Source organism: Callithrix jacchus, chromosome 4, assembly GCF_049354715.1.
Source record: "Callithrix jacchus isolate 240 chromosome 4, calJac240_pri, whole genome shotgun sequence".
Classification (NCBI taxonomy): Eukaryota; Metazoa; Chordata; class Mammalia; order Primates; family Cebidae; genus Callithrix; species Callithrix jacchus.
The window spans coordinates 113,099,837-113,118,801 of record NC_133505.1 but is presented as its reverse complement, the minus strand read 5'-3'; the positions used below and the strand labels follow the sequence as shown (position 1 = coordinate 113,118,801).

General features: G+C 45.5%; 1 protein-coding gene and 1 pseudogene across 2 annotated transcripts in view; one reads left to right on the top strand and one right to left on the bottom strand.

Moving 5' to 3' along the window:
* The window catches only part of LOC100405708 (large ribosomal subunit protein eL8 pseudogene), a 32,942-nt pseudogene extending 18,047 nt beyond the window's left edge, over nt 1–14,895 (bottom strand). The window contains exons 1-2 of the transcript XR_013534457.1: nt 14,814–14,895; nt 11,191–11,433 (exon numbers count right to left, since the gene is read on the bottom strand). The product of XR_013534457.1 is annotated as a large ribosomal subunit protein eL8 pseudogene (transcript). The remainder of the gene's footprint in view (nt 1–11,190; nt 11,434–14,813) is intronic.
* CD24 (CD24 molecule) lies at nt 13,598–18,473 on the top strand. Its single transcript, XM_035296429.3, has 2 exons — nt 13,598–13,749; nt 16,484–18,473. Exons 1-2 carry the CDS (start codon nt 13,681–13,683, stop codon nt 16,649–16,651), a joined length of 237 nt encoding a protein of 78 aa, XP_035152320.1. The 5' UTR covers nt 13,598–13,680; the 3' UTR covers nt 16,652–18,473.
* The last annotated feature ends 492 nt before the right edge of the window (nt 18,474–18,965 follow it).

The window sequence follows — 18,965 nt, the reverse complement described above, 5'->3', positions numbered from 1 at the left end:
GGTGTCACCATGTTGGTGAGGCTGGTCTTGAACTCCTGACCTCAGGTGATCCACCCTCCTCGGTCTCCCAAAGTGCTGGGTTTATAGTCATGAGCCACTGCGCCCGACCACGTTTCTTTCTTTTATTTCCTTTTAATTTATTTTTATTCTTTAATTTTTTCCCTCCTAGCCAGTGAATTTCAAACATCTTCTTTCTTTCCTATTTTAATATTAGGTTCAGGGGGTAAGTGGGCAGGTTTGTTACTTGGGTAAACTGCTTGTTGCTGAGAATTGGCGTACAAATGATCGTGTCACCAAGGTAGTCAGCATATTATCCCATAGGTAGCCTTCCAAACCCCATCCCTCCTCCTCGTCCTCCCTCAAGCAGTCCCCAGTGTCCAGTAACATGGATTTTTGTTTTCTTTTGGTTTTTGAGACAGAGTCTCGCTCTATTGCCCAGGCTGGTGTGCAGTTGCCCCATCATGGCTCAGGACCTCCTGGGCTCCAGTGATCCTCCCCCACATCAGCCTCTCAAGTAGCTGGGACTACAAGCACACTCCACCACACTTGGCTAATTTAAAAAAATTATTATTATTTTGTTATATTTAGTGGAGAGGAGGTTTTGCTGGGTTTCCCAAGCTGGTCTCGAACTCCTAAGCTCAAGCAATCTTCACACCTTGGCTCCCAAAGTGCTGGGATTACAGGCATGAGCCATGGACCCAGCCCTGACAAACATTTCTTGAAGGGATTAAAGGCCAGGTGCCCGTGGCTCATACCTGTGGTTTCAGCACTTTGGGAGTCTGCGGTGGGCGTATCCTTTGAGCTCAGGAGTTCGAGACCAGTCTGGGCAACGTCATGAAACTCCATCCCTACAAAAAATACAAAAATTAGCCCTGTGTCATGGCACGTACCTGTAGTCCTAGCTACTTGAGAGGCTGTGGTGGGAGGCTCGGTTGAGCCTGGGGGTGGAGGTTGCAGTGAGCCATGACTGGGCTACTGCACTCCAGCCTGGGTAACAAAGTGAGACCTGGTCTCAAAAAAGAAAAAAGAAAAAACAAAAAAAACACAAACAAACCAGAATACAGCATTTAAATTTTTTTAAAGTAGTTAAGAGGACTAAGTTCATGTCTCAGGGTACCATATTCTGTAATCAAACCATATATTGTAAAATTTCAAAACTGAAGAGGTGCTCCTGGCCCAGCCAAGTTCCAGTACATATTCAGAGGAGTTTACATGCAGAACTGTGTTAGCCTATGTACCTAAGACTGGGTATAGAGAGACCAGTAGAATTCTAGACCTTCTGATCTCACCTTCATGCACACAGATTTTATCATCTGCCCAGTGAAGATTTGAGGACCTGGAAACGTGTTCTGACTCTCCTAGAAAATATTGCATCTCTGTCTGCTTAAGCCGGACTGCACTGACTTGATTCTACATCGTGTGTGTGTGTGTGTGTGTTGTCACCAATTGATTCTACACCCTTTACATGATTAAGCTCTATTGATGTAACCAAGAGACGTCTGGGTCTAGTTTCCCCTTACCCTGAGTACACTCTTGACATGTATCACTCCTATAGACAGGCAAAATTTATGAAAAACAATTTGCTTCATATAAGGAGAATCCAAATGGCCAATAATTATCTGGAAAAAAGATTAATTTCATTGGCAGTTGAAAAATACAATTGAAAATGAAATCTTTATTGCGCCACTGCACTCCAGCCTGGGCGACAGAACAAGACTCTGTCTCAAATAAATAAATGAATAAATAAAAATAAAAATGAAATCTTTTTCTCCCATGAAATTTGAAAAATATATTTTGCACTAGAATTCGCAGAGTTAGCAAAGGTTTGTGAATTAGAGAATCTTCCACACTGCTGTTATGAGCGTACATTTCTGGAGGTTAATTTGGCAGTTTACATCAAGACCCAGACTTCCAATGTACAAAAAACTTCCTAATTTATTTGTTGTTATTATTTTTATTTGTTTAATTAATTTTTTTGAGATGGAGCCTCACTCTGTTGCCCAGGTTGGAGTGCAGTGGCGCAGTGTCAGCTCACTGAAACCTCTTCCTCCCAGGTTCAAGTGATTCTCCTGCCTCAGCCTCCCAAGTAGCTGGGACTACAGGTGAGCACCACCATAGTGAGCTAATTTTTGTATTTTTAGTAGAGATTGGGTTTCACCATGTTGGCCAGGTTGGTCTTGAACTTCTGACCTCAGGTGATCCACCTGCCTAGGCCCTTCAAAGTGCTGAGATTACAGGCGTGAGCCATTGTGCCCACCCTATTTATTTTTATTTTATTTTTTTGAGACAGGATCTCACATTGTCACCCAGGCTGAAGCACAGTGGTGTGATATTGTCTCACTGCAGCATAGACCTTAGAAGTGTATTCTAAAAAAATAACCAGAAATAAAAGCAAAACGTGTATAACAGTATTTCTTATGAGATTATTTATAATAAAAGCAACTGTCCAATTAGAAAGACTATTGTATAGTCATTATAAACAGTGTTTATTTTTATTTTTATTTTTTATTTTGAGACAGAGTTTCGCTCTTGTTACCCAGGCTGGAGGGCAATGGTGCGATCTCGGCTCACCGCAACCTCCGCCTCCTGGGTTCAGGCAATTCTCCTGCCTCAGCCTCCTGAGTAGCTGGGATTACAGGCACACGCCACCATGCCAGCTAATTTTTTGTATTTTTAGTAGAGACTGGGTTTCACATGTTGACCAGGATGGTCTCGATCTCTTGACCTCGTGATCCACTCACCTCGGCCTCCCAAAGTGCTGGGATTACAGGCTTGAGCCACCGCGCCCGGCATATAAACAGTGTTTTTGAAAAACATGTAATGACCAATAAAAATACAGTAAAATCTGGCAACAACTTTTTCCTAAGATAATGCAAATTCGGATTGGCTACCATCCTCACCAGGGCCCCTTCTCTAATGGGGTGCACTAAAGAAAGCTCTTATCTTCTAGTATGTAGGGAATACAGAAAGAGGACGAGGCGAGTTGGGAAAAACAGAAATCCCTTCTCAAAAGCAAGGAGGCGGGAGTTCTGCCCTAGGGTTCTCCTACGTCCAAGAGATTCCAAGCCTTGCCACTGTGGTCCTGGAGGTCCTGAACCCAGAACTGCCTCCACTGATACATGGTGCAGATAAATATCACCAGGGGCCTCAAAGTGAAGCCAGGACCAGGTTGGATCTGGCTCTTGCAGAAATCCTGGCTGATCACCTGCATAAGTCATCCTAGATATTTTGTTAAGTTTGCAGGATTGTGACCACTATTTTTGTGATTTAAAAAAATATTTTCTATTGTGTTAAAAACAAAACAAAACAAAAAACAAACAACAAAAAACAAGATAGAAAACTTTATGGGCCTGGCTTGGTGGCTTATGCCTGTAAGGTGTGCACCTGTAGTCCCAGCTACTTGGGGGGCTGAGGGAGGAGGATAACTTGAACCCAGGAGGTTGAGGCTGCAGTGAGCTGAGATCACACCACTGCACTTCAGCCTGGGGGACAAAGTGAGATCCTGTCTCAAAAAGATAAAGTGAAATAAAACAATAAATATATAAATAAGAAAACATGTACATTTGCTCCTAATTCAGCAAAATAAATAAGCAAACTCTCTTTCTCTTTATATATGTGAAAAGAACATATTTTAAAATGTTATTAGTAATTGCCTCTGATTAGTGGGCTATGGGTAATTTTATTTTTCAAAAATTTGTCCTTAAGTATTTATTTATTTTACTCCAGATGGAGGTCTTGCTATGTTGCCCAGGCTGGTCTTGAACTCCTGGGCTTAAACAATCTTCCCACTTCTGCATCCCAAAGTGGGAGACTTACAGGCATAAGCTACCACCCCCAGCCTGGCTATGGGTAATTTTAATTTTTTTTTTTTTGAGACGGAGTCTTGCTCTGTCACCCAGACTGGTGTGCAGTGGTGTGATCTTGGCTCACTGCAACCTCGGCCCCCTAGTTCAAGGGCTTCTCTGGCTCTCAGCCTCCCGAGTAGCTGAGATTATAGGCATATAGGCATATTAGCTACCATATCCAGCTAATTTTTTTTTTTTTTTGAGACAGAGTTTTGCTCTTGTTGCCCAGGCTGGCACTCCCACTGCACTGGGAGTGCAGTGGTGTGATCTCTGCTCCCTGTAACCTCTGCCTCCCGGGTTCAAGTGATTCTCTTGACTCAGCCTCCCAAGTAGCCAGGACTACAGGCAAGTGCCACCACGCCTGGCTAATTTTTGTATTTTTTGTAGAGATGGGGTTTCATCATGTTGGCCAAGATGTTCTTGAACTCCTGACCTTGTGATCCGCCTGCCTCAGCCTCCCAAAGTGCTGGGACTACAGATGAGAGCCACTGTGCCTGGCAATTTTAGTATTTTTATTATGCTTTTCTGCTTTTTCCTTTTTTTTTTTTTGAGACAGGGTCTCACTCTGTTGCCTAGGCTGTAGTGCTGTGGCATGATCACAGCTCACTGCAGCCTTAACGTCCTGTGCTCAAGCTATCCTCCTGCCTCAGCCTCCCAACCACAGGCATGTGCGACCAACCCAGCTAATTTAAAATTTTTTTCATTGAGATAGGGCCTCCTTATGTTGCCCAGGCTGGTCTTGAACTCCTAGACTCAAGGAATGCTCCTGTGTTGGCCCCCAAAGTACTCATATTACAACTGTAAGCCACCACACCCAGCCCCAATTTTTCTATACCGCACATGTATGACTTTTATAATATGAACAAGAAAAAATATGTAAAAGACTATTGAAGGCTGGGTGTGGTGGCTCCCACCTGTAATCCCAGCACTTTGGGAGGCCAAGGTGGGTGGATCACCTGAGGTCAGGAGTTCGAGACCTGCCTGGCCAACATGATGAAACCCCGTCTCTCTTAAAAATACAAAAAAATGAGCCCGGCATAGTAGCACATGCCTGTAATCCCAGCTACCTGAGAGGCTGAGACAGGAGAATCGCTTGAACCTGAGAGGCGGAGTTTGTAGTGAGCCAACATTGTACCACTGCACTCCAGCCTGGGCGACAGAGTGAGACTCCTTCTAAAAAAAAACCAAAAAACAAAAAAGAATACTGAGAGAAAGTTTTTTCTTTTTCTTTTTTTGAGACGGAGTTTCGCTCTTATTGCCCAGTCTGGAGTGCAATGGCTCGATCTTGGCTCACCGCAACCTCCGCCTCCTGGGTTCAGGCAATTCTCCTGCCTCAGCCTCCTGAGTAGCTGGGATTACAGGCACACGCCACCATACCCAGCTAATTTTTTTTATATTTTTAGCAGAGACGGGGTTTCACCTTGTTGACCAGGATGGTCTTGATCTCTTGACCTCGTGATCCACCCGCCTCGGCTTCCCAAAGTGCTGGGATTACAGGCTTGAGCCACCGCGCCCGGCCCAAGTTTTTCCTTTTTAAAAGGTCTTACTATGTTCCCAAGGCTGGTCTCAAACTCCTGGCCTTCAGTGGTCCTCCTTGCCTTGGCCTCCCAAAGTGCTGGGATTAAAGGCGTGAGCTACCATGCCTGGCCAGAAACGTATTTTCTTTTTTAACTCTGAGAGCTACATACAAATATATGGTTTGCAGCAGAGAAGTCCTTATTCAACCTAGCTAATTAAATTCCTATGCTCTCCTCTTAATGGCTGACTATTACAGAATGCTTTTTCCTCAGAGCAACATCTTCAAACCAGATTGAATAAGATGTCAGCCAGCATCTGCTTTAGATATTTATTGAGTGGAATCTTGGAACAAGTATGTTAACAGATTGAGAAAGGATTTCACACAATCTGAAAAAGTGATCCCTGTTTCAGGCTCAGTGTAACATTTTATTAAGTATATCATTGGCCCGGTGCATGAGGCCAGGCGCAGAGGCTCACGCCTGTAATCCCAGCACTATGGGAGGCTGAGGCGGGTGGATCACGAGTTCAGGAGATCGAGACCATCCTGGTTAACACCGAGAAATCTCATCTCTACTAAAAATACAAAAAAATTTATCTGGATGTGGTGGCACACGTCTGTAATCCCACCTACTCGGGAGGCTGAGACAGAAGAATCACTTGAACCCAGGAGGCAGAGGTTTCACCATGAGCTGAGATCATGCCACTGCACTCCAGCCTACGTGATAGAGCAAGACTTTGTATCAAAAAAAAAAAAAAAAAAAAAAAAAGTATGCCATTGTGTTGTATAATGTTCTTTTGATTTATAAAAATATTTGATCCAATTTTCCTGGTCATTTAAAATCTTACTAATCTCTCATAGCATAAGGGATGCTCCTTCTTTAAACACAACAGAAGGCGAAAGACTTGAGAAAACAAATAGACATGGAAATAAGACTATAAATAATATGGGTATAACATATATATACACTTTTCCACTCTTCCAATTTCATTATTTCCCAGCAAAGGATCATTCAGGGTCTGCCTGCAAATGGCAAATGACGTAGCACTTTTGTGCTCTGAAGACTCTTTTCTGGGAGGCAGAAGTGGGATTTCTTTTCTGCTAGAACTTAATTACCCCAATTAGGCCTGGACTCTGCCTCCTGCACAGAGGTGGCGGGGGCAAGGGGGTCTTAGAAAGGTGCTTTTCATGGGATGAGCCCACCCAACTCAGGCCATTCTCTGAGGCAAACTCTGCCCACCGGAGGCTTTCTTTCCTCACAGCCTCTATGATTTCAGGCTCCAGAAGGAAGAAGAAGCTGTGGAAACTGATTCGATGCCAAGTGATTTCTCATTATTTTTTCTGCAGCTGGGTTCTTCATTTTTCTTCACTTTTACTGAAAGATTTTTCGTGTGTGCCATCTGGACTGAGAGAATTTGGTCTCACAGTTGTCACAGGACAGATGAATTGAGGTAAACTCAAATTTCTGTTTGAGAACTAGCCAGTGATGGGAGGAGGGTGATTCTGAGGCCCTGGGGGCTGGAGAGAGTTGCTTTGAACATATTTGCTTTGTGGGAGTTGGGGAGGTAAAGGCCACAGAATATATTGACTTATTAACTTATTTAAATAATTTTATTTGTGAATGAGTGATGGTATAAGCTAGCATACAATGAAAAGTGCATCTCACTCTTCTGTGCCCTGGACACTCAGTTTCTCTCCTCAGTGGCCGAGACTATCAATTTCTTGTGTATCTCTTTGGAAATACTTTCTCTGTCAGGTTTTTGTTTTTTGTTCTTAAAATTTATTATTTATGTATTTATTGAGACAGGGTCTTGTTCTGTGTCCAGGCCAGAGTTGCAGTGGCACCACTTAAGCTCACTGCAGCCTCAAACTCCTGGACTCAAGCAACCCTTCTGCCTCAGCCTCCCAAAGTGCTGGGATTACAGGTGTGAGCCACCCCTGGCCAGTTCTGGTTTTTTAAACACGAAGTGCCATATTGTACACACTGCTATGTATCTTGCTTTTTTTCACTTAAGAATTTATCTTGGGTTTTCCCCTATAGTATCAATCATGTTCCTTTACTCTTTTTAATGACTGCATAATACTTCATGATACGACAGTACTGCCGCAAATCCCGGAACATACATTATTCTGCATTTGTAGAAGTTTTTCTGTAGGTTAAATTTGTTTTGTTCTGCTTTGTCTTTTGAGACAGAGTCTCATTTCTGTCACCCAGATTGGAATGCAGTGGCATGATCACCACCACTGCAAACACTGCTTCCTGGGTTCAAGTGATTCTCCTGTCTTAACCTCCCAAGTAGCTGGGATTACAGGCATGTGCCACCACGCTTGGCTCATTTTTGTATTTTTAGTTAGAGACAGGGTTTCACCATGTTGGCCAGGCTTGTCTCGAGCTCCTAACCTCAGGTGAGCCACCCACCTCAGCCTCCTAAAGTGCTGGATTACAGGTGTAGTATTACAGGCCTGAGCCACTGTACTCGCCCAGGTCAAATTCTTAAAATTAGAATTTCTATGATGTGCATTTTTAATATCGAAAGATGTCAAATTCCTTTCCATAATCCCATCAACATCAATGAGAAAGACTTTTCTTACATCCTTGCCAACACAAGGGAGACACCAAACTTAAATTGTGGCCTAGATTCAGGGTTGCTTCTTTCTTTTATTTCAAACAGCCAAGGATGCTTAGAGGTAAGCATCCCATTACTCAATTTGCATCTGAAAACAGTCACAATTTTTTCTCTTTACATTTGTTTTCTTGTCTCAATGAGGTTTAGTGGGAAAAGGGAACTAATAGTTAAAGAAAACCATCCTGGTTTATTAGCTTTATAAGGCTTCAAAAACGCAGGGCTTTTTACATTCAGCACAAGAGTTTTTGTTTTCCTGACAGTGAGCGCGGAGGGTCCCCGTGGCCAGCAGGGGGCAGCACGTCCACACAGAGAGTCCGGCTGGGACGCCACCGGCTGATATAACTCGGACCTCATCAGTAAGAAATACAAACCCACCGTGTTACCTTCGCTGCCTTCTCATGGTTGGCAGTAAAGAACAAAGCTCGACTAAAAGACCAGCACAAATGGAAATATTCAGTGCCAACCAAGTGCAGGGTGGCACAGAATTAAGAGGGAAAAGAGGACCGGATGTGGTGGCTCACGCCTGTAATCCCAGCACTTTGGGAGGCAAAGGCAGGCGGATCAGGAGGTCAGGAGGTCGCGACCAACCTAACCAACATGGTGAAACCCCGTCTGTACTAAAAGTACAAAAATTAGCCGGGCATGGTAGCGTGCCTCTGTAATCCCAGTTACTTGGGAGGCTGAGGCAGGAGAATTGCTTGAACCTGGAGGCGAAGGTTGCAGTGAGCTGAGATTGCGCCACTGCACTCCGACCTGGGTGACAGAGCGAGATTCTTTCTAAAAGAAAAAAATGAAAAAGAAGGAAAAGAGTATAATGAACACAACTAAGAATAGCATCATGTTGTACAACAGAATTTAAATTAAATATTTGGGCTGGAGTGGTGGCTCATGCCTATAATCCCAGCACTTTGGACACCAAAGTGGGTGGATCACGAGGTCAGGAGTTTGAGACTGTCCTGGCCAGTATGGTGAAACCCCGTCTCCACTAAATATACAAAAATTAGCTGGGCATGGTGGCAGGTGCCTGTAGTCCCAGCTACTCAGGAGAATTGCTTGAACCCTGGAGGTGGAGGTTGCTGTAAGCCAAGATCATGCCACTGCACTCCACTGTGGGTAACAGACTCTCAAAAAGAAAAAGAAAAAAAGTCAATAAATAAGTTAAATATCTGATTATTTCAGCCACTATTTGTGCCATAAAGCACAGAAGGAATATCTTTGTTAGATTTGTATTATATTTCATACCTATTTTGCCAAAAAGTGCTAAAAATGTCAACTAATTAACCCCTGCATCTTCTGTTTCTCTAGAAATAGGACTTATTATTTATCTTAAAAGGCAAATTAACCTGTTTCCTTAATATTAGTCCATTCAACCAGTGTAGAAAATAAAGTTTCTCTTCAAAGTTTCCCTTCTTGTTAAAGAATAATAATAATAAATGTTAGAAATAAAAGTCTCTTTTTTTTTTTTGAGATGGAGTCTCACTCTGTCCCCCAGGCTGGAGTGCAGTGGTGCGATCTCAGCTCACTGCAACCTCCCGCTCCTGGGTGGAAGTTATTTTCCTGCCTCAGCCTCCCAAGTAGCTGAGACTATAGGTGGGCACCAACATGCCTGGCTAATGTTTTGTATTTTTGGTAGAGACAGGGTTTTACCATGCTGGTCAGGCTGGTCTTGAACACCTGACTTCATGATCAGCCCACTTCAGCTTCCCAAAGTGTTGGGATTACAGGTGTGAGCCACTGCACCCAGCAATAGTCTGTTTTAAAGAGTAACTTTCTTCAAAGCCTTCTTGCTTTTTGCTAGTAACTCTTTGTTAAGCCCTATCCTATGTAGCTGTTAGATATAAAGGAATAAGTACATTCTATGTCCTTATACTTTAACCAAGATATTTATGTTATTACTTTTCTAAGTCTGTTTGCAAGCAACTTCCTCTGCCTTCCTTATATGGACTTCTTCTTTTTCTTTTGTTCTCCATTGCTTTTACCGATTTAGGAAAGTTTTAAGTGGTTAGCCAATCAGGCTCAGTTTAGATACAACAAAGATAGGATACAGCAGTAAGGACCCAATGCATAAGGAATAAATATGCCCTGCCTTTCCTTTGTTCACTGTATTCTCGTGGCAAGATGGCTGACCAACAGTACCCTTTCTGCAGAAAACTTTTTGTCTGAATACTAATTATTCCTTGCGGTACCTAGGAACAAATATTCTGTCTCTAACAACCAGCAAATGCTGATTGCATGCCAGGTGCAGTGATATTGAGTAGATAAGACATAGCCTCTTGGGAGTCTAAGGCAGGAGAATGGCTTGAACCAGGGAGGCAAAAGTTGCAGTGAGCCACTGTACTCTGTCTTGGATGATGGAGTGAGACCCTGTCTAAAAAAAAAAAAGAGAGAGAAAGTGGTGGTGCGGGATTCAAATTCAGGTCTGACCCCAGAATCCACTATGTACTGTGCCAGTCTGGTCTCAGGTCTGCACTTAGAAATTGTAGGCATTGCTCCCTCTCAGTATTCCTCAGAAGAGAACCAGCATCAAATGAGGGTTTTCATGCTCTCTCTTGAAAACTGAAAGTTACAACTTTCCACACATACATCAATTTATGCAATCGATCTGTTTCAAAATCATTCTATGCCACACTTTCTGTACAAAATGGAAATTGGCCATGTTTTTCAACAAAAAGTTCAGGATAAGTGGTTAAGAGTCTCAATTTGGTCGAGTGACATGAGTTATTATTGGCTAAGTTTTTTTTTTTTTTGAGACAGAGTCTTGCTTTGTCACCCAGGCTGGAGTGCAGTGGCATGATCTCTGCTCACTGCAACCTCCACCTCCCAGGTTCCAGAGATTGTCCTGCCTCAGCCTCCTGAGTAGCTGGGACTACAGGCTTGTGCCACCACACCTGGCTAAATTTTTGTATTTTTAGTAGAGATGAGGTTTCACCATGTTGGCCAGGATGGTCTAAATCTCCTGACCTCACGATCTGCCTGCCTCAGCCTCCCAAAGTGCTGGGATCACAGGCGTGAGTCACCATGTCTAGCCGTGGCTAAGTCTTTATTAGCAAACAAACTATGAAAAACCAGGAGAGGCGGATAAAAAATAGGAAGAAAGAATCACAAACCAAAAGAACTCCAAAGGGAAAATCATGCAGTTTTCTTGAGTTTCTAGCTGTATAGGAAACGGTTGGAAGGAGATCTGGAAAGAGAAGTTTCCTACCTGGGTTGGGCCTCCAATTGTCAAAGTCCTGGACAACACCCCTGATAGGATGCCTGGGGAACTCCTGGGCAGAGGTGAAGGGCTTTGCTCTTTTAATTGTGCAGTTTCATTTGCTGGTTCTGAAATGGTTCACAAAGCACAGATCCAGAGTGCCTTGCCAGTTCTGGGAATTACTTGGAGGCTGATATTCTTTCATGTATCACACAGCAGCAGAGAAGGTAATTACCTTCTGGTTCTTGGCACCTTCAGTAGAAGAGCAAAAATGAAGTGAGAGCTACTAATCTGAGGCAGGCAGTATTCTAACACTTACATATACAATAACTCTTTAATAACTAATTAGTAATGATGTTATTATCTCCATTTTATAGATGAAGGAACTGAGGCTTTTTGTCTCCAGCAAAATGAGCAGAGCCACAGTTTGAACTCTGGCAGTCTGTCTCTAGAAGCTCTTATCCTAGGAATACCACCAGTTAGCTCAACAAGCAGCTTGTGGAAGACATACTATGGGCCCAGCCTTGGAACCCGGCACTCCTGAGTCACAAACAGTCCATTTTTTCACCTTGGAAGAGGAATGGCGAAGCCAGGCCGGAATATTTCCATATAATGTGCTACACTATTAAACAGGAAAGTCCACTGGTGCTCGACAGAAATTCTTGTGTTCCCAAGCACATCCTAAACGTGATTGGAAAGTTACTGAGCTAAAGTGGCTGACCTTCAAGGTACAAACCGATTCAGTCCTGATTCAGTCAACAGACCGACTGCAGATTTCGTTGTCACTTTGCTTCCCTGAAACTTACTTTGTTTTAATGAGACTATTCTGCCAAAGTAAAATTTAAACAAATTTAGAATCTCACTACTCTGTGGTTTTGCTTTAAAGACCGAAAAATGCTTGGGCTAAACCTTAAATAAAAGGATTGTCTTGCAATTAAAAACTGAACCAAAAATCCTGAGAGAGTGTTCTGCAAAAGTGAAATTTAAACAAATTTACAACCATTCTAGGTTTAGTCATTGCTGTTTGCTTTAAAGACTGAAAAACACCTGGGCTAAACCTTCAATAAAAAGATTAAGCCTTGCAATTAAAATTTAAACTCAAAATACTCCACCAGTAAAATTCCTTCAGCTTTTGCCGTATGCTTTAAAGTTTTCAAAACAGGATGGATAGGACAAAAGTATTCCACCAAAATCTAAAGAGTAATGACGAATCTCCTCTTTGTGCCAGTTCATTAAATTGCCACGTGGCAACTACGGATAAGTAAACGGCTTTATCCCGAACGGCTCTGCTCTTTAAACGAATGACTGGCAGCAGAGACCGAAAAAGTGTGTCCCCAGGAATTCGGAAGGGAAGGTGAAGTGTAGCGGGTCCGCCATGAAGGGAGGTTCCCGCCCCCTGAGTAGGACAGGGCGGGGAAGAGGAGTAGGAGCCGCGCGGGGAGGGCGGTGGGGCCTTCAGGGCCGGAGAGAGGGGGGTCCCTTCAGGGTGGGCGGTTTCCTCCTCTCCCGCCGCAGGCAGGAGCGCGGGGGACCCAAACCCCACAGTTTGCAGCGTCAGGCAGCGGGTCTCCAGCTCCTGGGAGGATGAGGACCCGGGACGCCCACTTGAGCTCACAGCGCCTGGCGGACACGAGGCGCTCACAAAACAAAGCAGGGGCTTCGGGGAGGGCGCGGCTGCTGGGCCGAGCGCGCAGATCGCCCAGGACCCGGGCGCCGCCTGCGAGCCCCGCGACCCTCCCGGAAGGGCTCGCGCTAGGCGGCGCCCGGGTCCCGTCGGCCAGGGTGAGCGTCCGGCCCGCGTCCCAGCCACGACCGCCGCGTTCCCCTTTCCTCTGCGGCGGGCAGAGAGATAACCCCGCCCGAGGGGCCCCGGCGCCCGCCCCCCAACGCGGCCGCACTGGAATTCGCGGCCCCTCTCGGGTCCCGGGGCGCATTTTGCAGTCTGGGTGGCAGCGCACTTGCTCCGGGACCAGCGGCTGCCCCGCCGCGGCGGAGGCGCGGACTTTTCTTTTGGGGCGTAAGATGGCAGGTCCCGGGAAACAAAGGAAACTTGGGCCCGGCCCCCGGCGCGGCGTGTGTGGCTCGCGTGTGCGCCCCTGGTGCTGTGTGGGAGTCGCTGGCGCCTGTGCCAGGCTGCCTGCAGCCCGCAGCCGGCGGGGGAAACCAGCCGGGTACCAGCAGCCGGCTGCTCCCGCCCACCTGCAGCGGTGGCCGTCCGGGGGGCTCCCGGTCCGCGAGGGCCCCTGCGGAGGTGGCGGCTGCGGGGGAGGGGGCGCTGGGGAGCCTGGAGCGGGGCGGGTAAGGCGGGGAGGCGGCGGGCGGCGGCGCAGGGGAGCCGGGGTGGGCGGGCGGCGCCACGTCACGGCTATTGTGGCTGTCCTGGTATATAAGGTCCCGTCGGCTCGCCGCGCTCCCCACCTTGCCTGCGCCCGCCGGGAGCCAGCGGTTCTCCAAGCACCCAACATCCAGCGAGACGCGCCGCGCACCGACGGAGGGGACATGGGCAGAGCAATGGTGGCCAGGCTCGGGCTGGGGCTGCTGCTGCTGGCACTGCTCCTACCCACGCAGGTGAGGCCCTGGCGCCCGGCGGGGCTCGAGGGCTGTGTCCAGGGTGGGGGCGGGGGTATGGACCCGGTCCCTGGGGACCGTCCTGCGCCCCTACCTCGGGCCACGGACAGGGAGCGGGAGAGAATCTTGGTTAGCTGACCGGGGAGAGGGCCATGTGGACCCCACTTTCCATTCCCTTGCATGCTATCCCCCCTCCCCTCCCACGGCCCTGGGAACAATGCAGCTCCGCGCGCGGGCTGGGAGGACCCTGCCCCACCCAGGCTCCACGCTGTCCCTTCCCAGGCAGCCAGGTGCCTACTGCCCACTTTCACCCAGGGGCCCGAGGTGCCTGCAGGGTAGAGCGCCTTGAGAGCTCAGGCTCCGGTGAGACGTCGTCGCGGGTCCCCTGAGCACCGGCTTTCCCCTAGGAGTGTCTTCGCGCTCCCAGTGCTCTACACAAAGAGAGGCGACAGTCCGCTTCGGGAAGCGCGGCTCACGCCCATCCTCCACCCTCGGAGCTGGCTTGGGGATCCCGGGGAAGCTCTGGTTATCCGGTCCTATCATAAGCCCCAGTCCCGGGAGGTTTGGGGCTGAAGTCGAGGCGGGGACCCTCTCCTGACGTTGCGCTCTCTGCGGTACAACCTTTCACGTCCAACGCTTGTCATCTTAGGAGCCCCAGGTTATTTTAGCCCAGTTTGGCTAGTTCTGGGGAGGCAGCATGGTGGGACGATTCTGTCCCGAATCCCCGCCAGGCTTTGTCTGGGTCGTCGCTTCCAGCGCTGTCTCCCCAGACCCTCTATCCGGGGAACCTCGCCCCGGGTGCGGGTACCGGGGGCCGCGCAGCGCTGCCTCGAGGGTGGACGCGGGCGAGAGAGACCGGGGACTGGGAGACCCCGGTGGGGGCGGGGCCGGGGGCGGGGGCGAAGAAAGTACGTTTCTTTGGGGCAGTTCGGGTTTGGAGCATGGCATTGACCGCTCTCCAGCGCCTTCGGTTGGGGTAAATCGAGGACTGTCCCTGGGGCTTCTCCCCCAAAAGTTGGGCGCGCTGGGTCCGCCGTCCCCAGGCATCCAAAGTCTGGGCTTACCTGGGAGTGCAGCCTGAGAGTGTGGAGCGCTCTTCCTTACCGCGGGCCGAGTTAACGTACCCTATTGTCTTCCTCCCAGTCCGCTGCGCTCCCGAGCCTTGCTCAATTCTTTGGTGGGGGAGGGGCGCGGCCGGGAGAAACCGGCTCCCTCCACTCCCCTCCCCATCTCCTCTCGGACCAGATTTTTTTTCCTCCAACATTTTAAGTGAGAAGTTTTAATAACGCGAATAAATCTGGCTTGGAAGAGAAAATTTTGTTTAGTGTCGATTTAATAAACAAAAATTATTTGTTGTTGGTGTAGAGGATCTTTAGATTATCGGATCAATACACTGGGTTTTAAAAAGAAAACATCACCTGCTGCACTAAAACTCATTGTGTGAATAAAGAACAGGTTACTTTCAGGGATTCCCAAATCAGGTCTCCAATACAGGCACCCTGTCTTAAGTAAATACCACATCCATGCTTTCCTTTATTGGGAGTGCTGTTTCCTGATGGGACACACTCAATCTTGCACACAGTAGGTGCCCAATAAATAAATTTGACTTGATCAAGATTTTTTGTTGTTGTCACTAATCTATTTTGGATAGGATTTGTATATTTCTTTAGTCAATATTTGTTTAATGACCTTATGGGTTTTACAACAAAAGGAGCTGGTGCTGATGTAGGAGGGCTTTATCTTTGGATTAATAGGCAGCCAAATGTACATGGGGCCCAGACTCTTGCCTGGTGCCACGTCCTCCCTCCCGCCTGTAATCAGAAGCCCTTGTAAACCCTCCCTTGCAGTGAGGGCTGAAAACTCCGATCTGCCTTTGTTCCATGACAAAGGAGAGATTATCACGTGCCCTACTGGACTGTGCATTTCGTGGCTTGAAAAATCAGTGGTGAATGATGCCACTCAGACGCTGGGACACTGGGGGAACCTTGATTCTTGGCCACAGCACTGAGCTTAGTGACCAGTGAGGCTGCTGTTTGTGAAACTTAACACCATACCCTCTCGTCCTCTTTTGTGAAATCGTCCCGACTTCATGGTGTTTTCCTGAAGTCATTCTGCCTTAAAGGAAAAATTCATTTTCAATTTAGCACAAATACTGTGGCCATTTTTTAGAAGAGTTATTATTTCAGATTTTAAGGGAGTAGATAAGAGTCCAATTCCCCCTTAAGGAAAAGGCAAAGTTGCCAAGGCTGTATTAAATGGATATGGGTAAGTTACCTAGCAAATCCAGGATAGACAGTGACCCAGTTAATTCTAGTTCCGTAAATCTCCGTTACAGTATTTAAAATCCGTACTTTTTTGTACAACTTTAAAATCTCTCCTTTTCTGGGAAAATAGACATTATTGCAATGCCATTAAGTCGGTATAATCTCAGAAACTGAATTAGTTAACTTGGTCCTTTTTTCCTTTGCAAAGAAATAAAAACAGGAGTTAAAGTTATTGAATAACTTTTTTTTGTTCTTGTTGCCACTGGGCATTTGAGGCATCCTAGCTTGTTTTGAAACTAGGTGAATGACCTAGGTGGGCTGAGCAAGAATTCAGAATTTAATGATGTGGGTAAGAGACTAATGGTAAGAGAACAGTCTAAGAATGTATCACCTACTTTAATTTTATATTAGAGCATGTGGAGGTAGCTGTGATGTGGAAATTTATCCTTGTTACTTTTTATATATTTTAGATTTATTCCAATCAAACAGCTGTTGTAACAGTTTCAAGTAACTCCTCCCAGAGTACTTCGGCTGCCCCAAGTCCAGCTAATGCCACCACCAAGGCGGCTGGTGGCGCCCTGCAGTCAACAGCCAGTCTCTTCGTGGTCTCACTCTCTCTTCTACATCTCTACTGTTAAGAGACTCAGGCCAAGAAACATCTGTACTTCCCCATCTTCTAAACCCAATCCAAATGGCGTCTGGAAGTCCAATGTGGCAAGGAAAAACAGGTCTTCGTCGAATCTACTAATTCCACACCTTTTATTGACACAGAAAATGTTGAGAATCCCAAATTTATTGGTTTAAAGAACATGTGAGAGGTTTGACTAGATGATGGATGCCAATATTAAATCTGCTGGAGTTTCATGTACAAGATGAAGGAGAGGAAACATCCAAAATAGTTAAGACATGATTTCCTTGAATGTGGGTTAAGAAATATGGACACTTCCTTGAAAATAAGAATAGAAATAAAGGATGTGATTGTGGAATGGAGATTCAGTTTTCATTTGGTTCATTAATTCCATAAGGCCATAAAACAGGTAATATAGAAAGCTTCCATGATTCTATTTATATGTACATTAGAAGGAACTTCCAGGTGTTACCATAATTCCTCAACGTATTGTTTCGACAGCACTAATTTAATGCTGATATACTCTAGATGAAGTTTTCCATTGTTAAGCTATCACTGTTATCTTGGGAACTGAACTCACTTTCCTCTTGAGGCTTTGGATTTGACATTGCATTTGACCTTTTATGCAGTAATTGACATGTGCCAGGGCAGTGATGAATTGGAATCTACCCCCAGGTCCAAGCATTCTGAGTAACTCTTGATTATCCATATAGAGTCAAATGGTAGGCATATCCTATCACCTATTTCTGTTCAACAAGAGCACTACATTCATTTATTACTGATTTTAAAGAGTAGAATTGCATTGATCACAACTAATTTCAAAATGCTTATTATCATTATTTTTCCGAGATGGAGTCTTGCTTTGTTGCCCAGGCTGGAGTACAGTGGTGTGATTTCAGCACAATGCAACCTCTGCCTCCCAGGCTCAAGCAATTCTCTTGCCTCAGCCTCCCAAGTAGCTTAGATTATAAGCGCCCACCACCACGCCTGGCTAATTTTTGTATTTTTAGTAGAGACGGGATTTTACCATGTTTGCCAAGCTGGTCTCAAACTCCTGACCTCAGGTGATCTGCCTGCCTCAGCCTCCCAAAGTGCTGGGATTACAGATGTGAGATATCATGCCAGGCTGTCAAAATGCTTTTTATTTCTGCATATGTTGAATACTTTTTACAATTAAAAAAAAAAGATATTTTGAAGGTAAAATTACAAATCTTGGAAATAAAAAGGCAAAAATGTAATAGAGCCAAAGCTGTAAATCAAGTATTTGGGAAGTGAAGACTGGAAGCTAATTTGCATTCATTCACAAAAACTTTTATACTCTTCCTGTACATACTTTTTTTTTTTTTAAAACAACTATGGATCAGAATAGCCACATTTGGAACACTTTTTGTTATCAGTCAATATTTTTAGATAGTTAGAACCTGGTCCTAAGCCTAAAAGTGGGCTTGATTCTGCAGTAAATCTTTTACAACTGCCTCGACACACAGAAACCTTTTTGAAAATTGACACTCCCTGAAGTCTTTTGTTCGCATGGTCACACACTGATGCTTAGATGTTCCAGTAATCTAATATGGCCACAGTAGTCTTGATGACCAGTCATTTTTTTCCATCTTTAGAAGACTACATGGGAACAAACAGATCGAATGGATCTGAAGTTACTGTGTGTGTGAATGAACACTCTTTTGCTTCATTCCAGAATGCTGTACTTCTATTTTGAATTGTATATTGTGTTTGTGTATTTATGCTTTGATTCATAGTAACTTCTTATGTTATGGAATTGATTTGCATTGAACACAAACTGTAAATAAAAAGAAAGAAATGGCTGAAAGTAATCTTGCATTTTAAGTTTTTCCAGTGTGAAGTATACTTTGTGGGTAATCATGGTTCTATGAACCTGTTAAATTTTTAAAAAATAATTAAAAACACATAAAAAATTTTTTTAGAGACAAGATTTCACCATGTTGCCCAGGCTGGTCTTGAACTCCTGGGCTCCAGTGATCTTCCTGCTTCGGCCTCCCAAAGTGCTGGGATTACAAGCCACCGAGCTTGGCCCTCTTTGGTCATTAAATTGTCACTTCCATCTGCTCCTTTCACACCTCTGAATTCCTTTGAGATGCTTTAAGTGCATTCTGAGACTCAGCTCCACCATCTTTGTGGTGGTTCAGGGACAACCTGGAAAGGCAGGCTGGAACTTTGGAATATGTGGAAGTTGTAGTCCACAAGTGTGCTTTCTTTAATGAACTTCACTTCTGCTTTTAAGGCTTTTCAATGGATGGGACTAAGGCCCCCTCAGATGACCTAGGTATCTATCTATTTAGTTACAC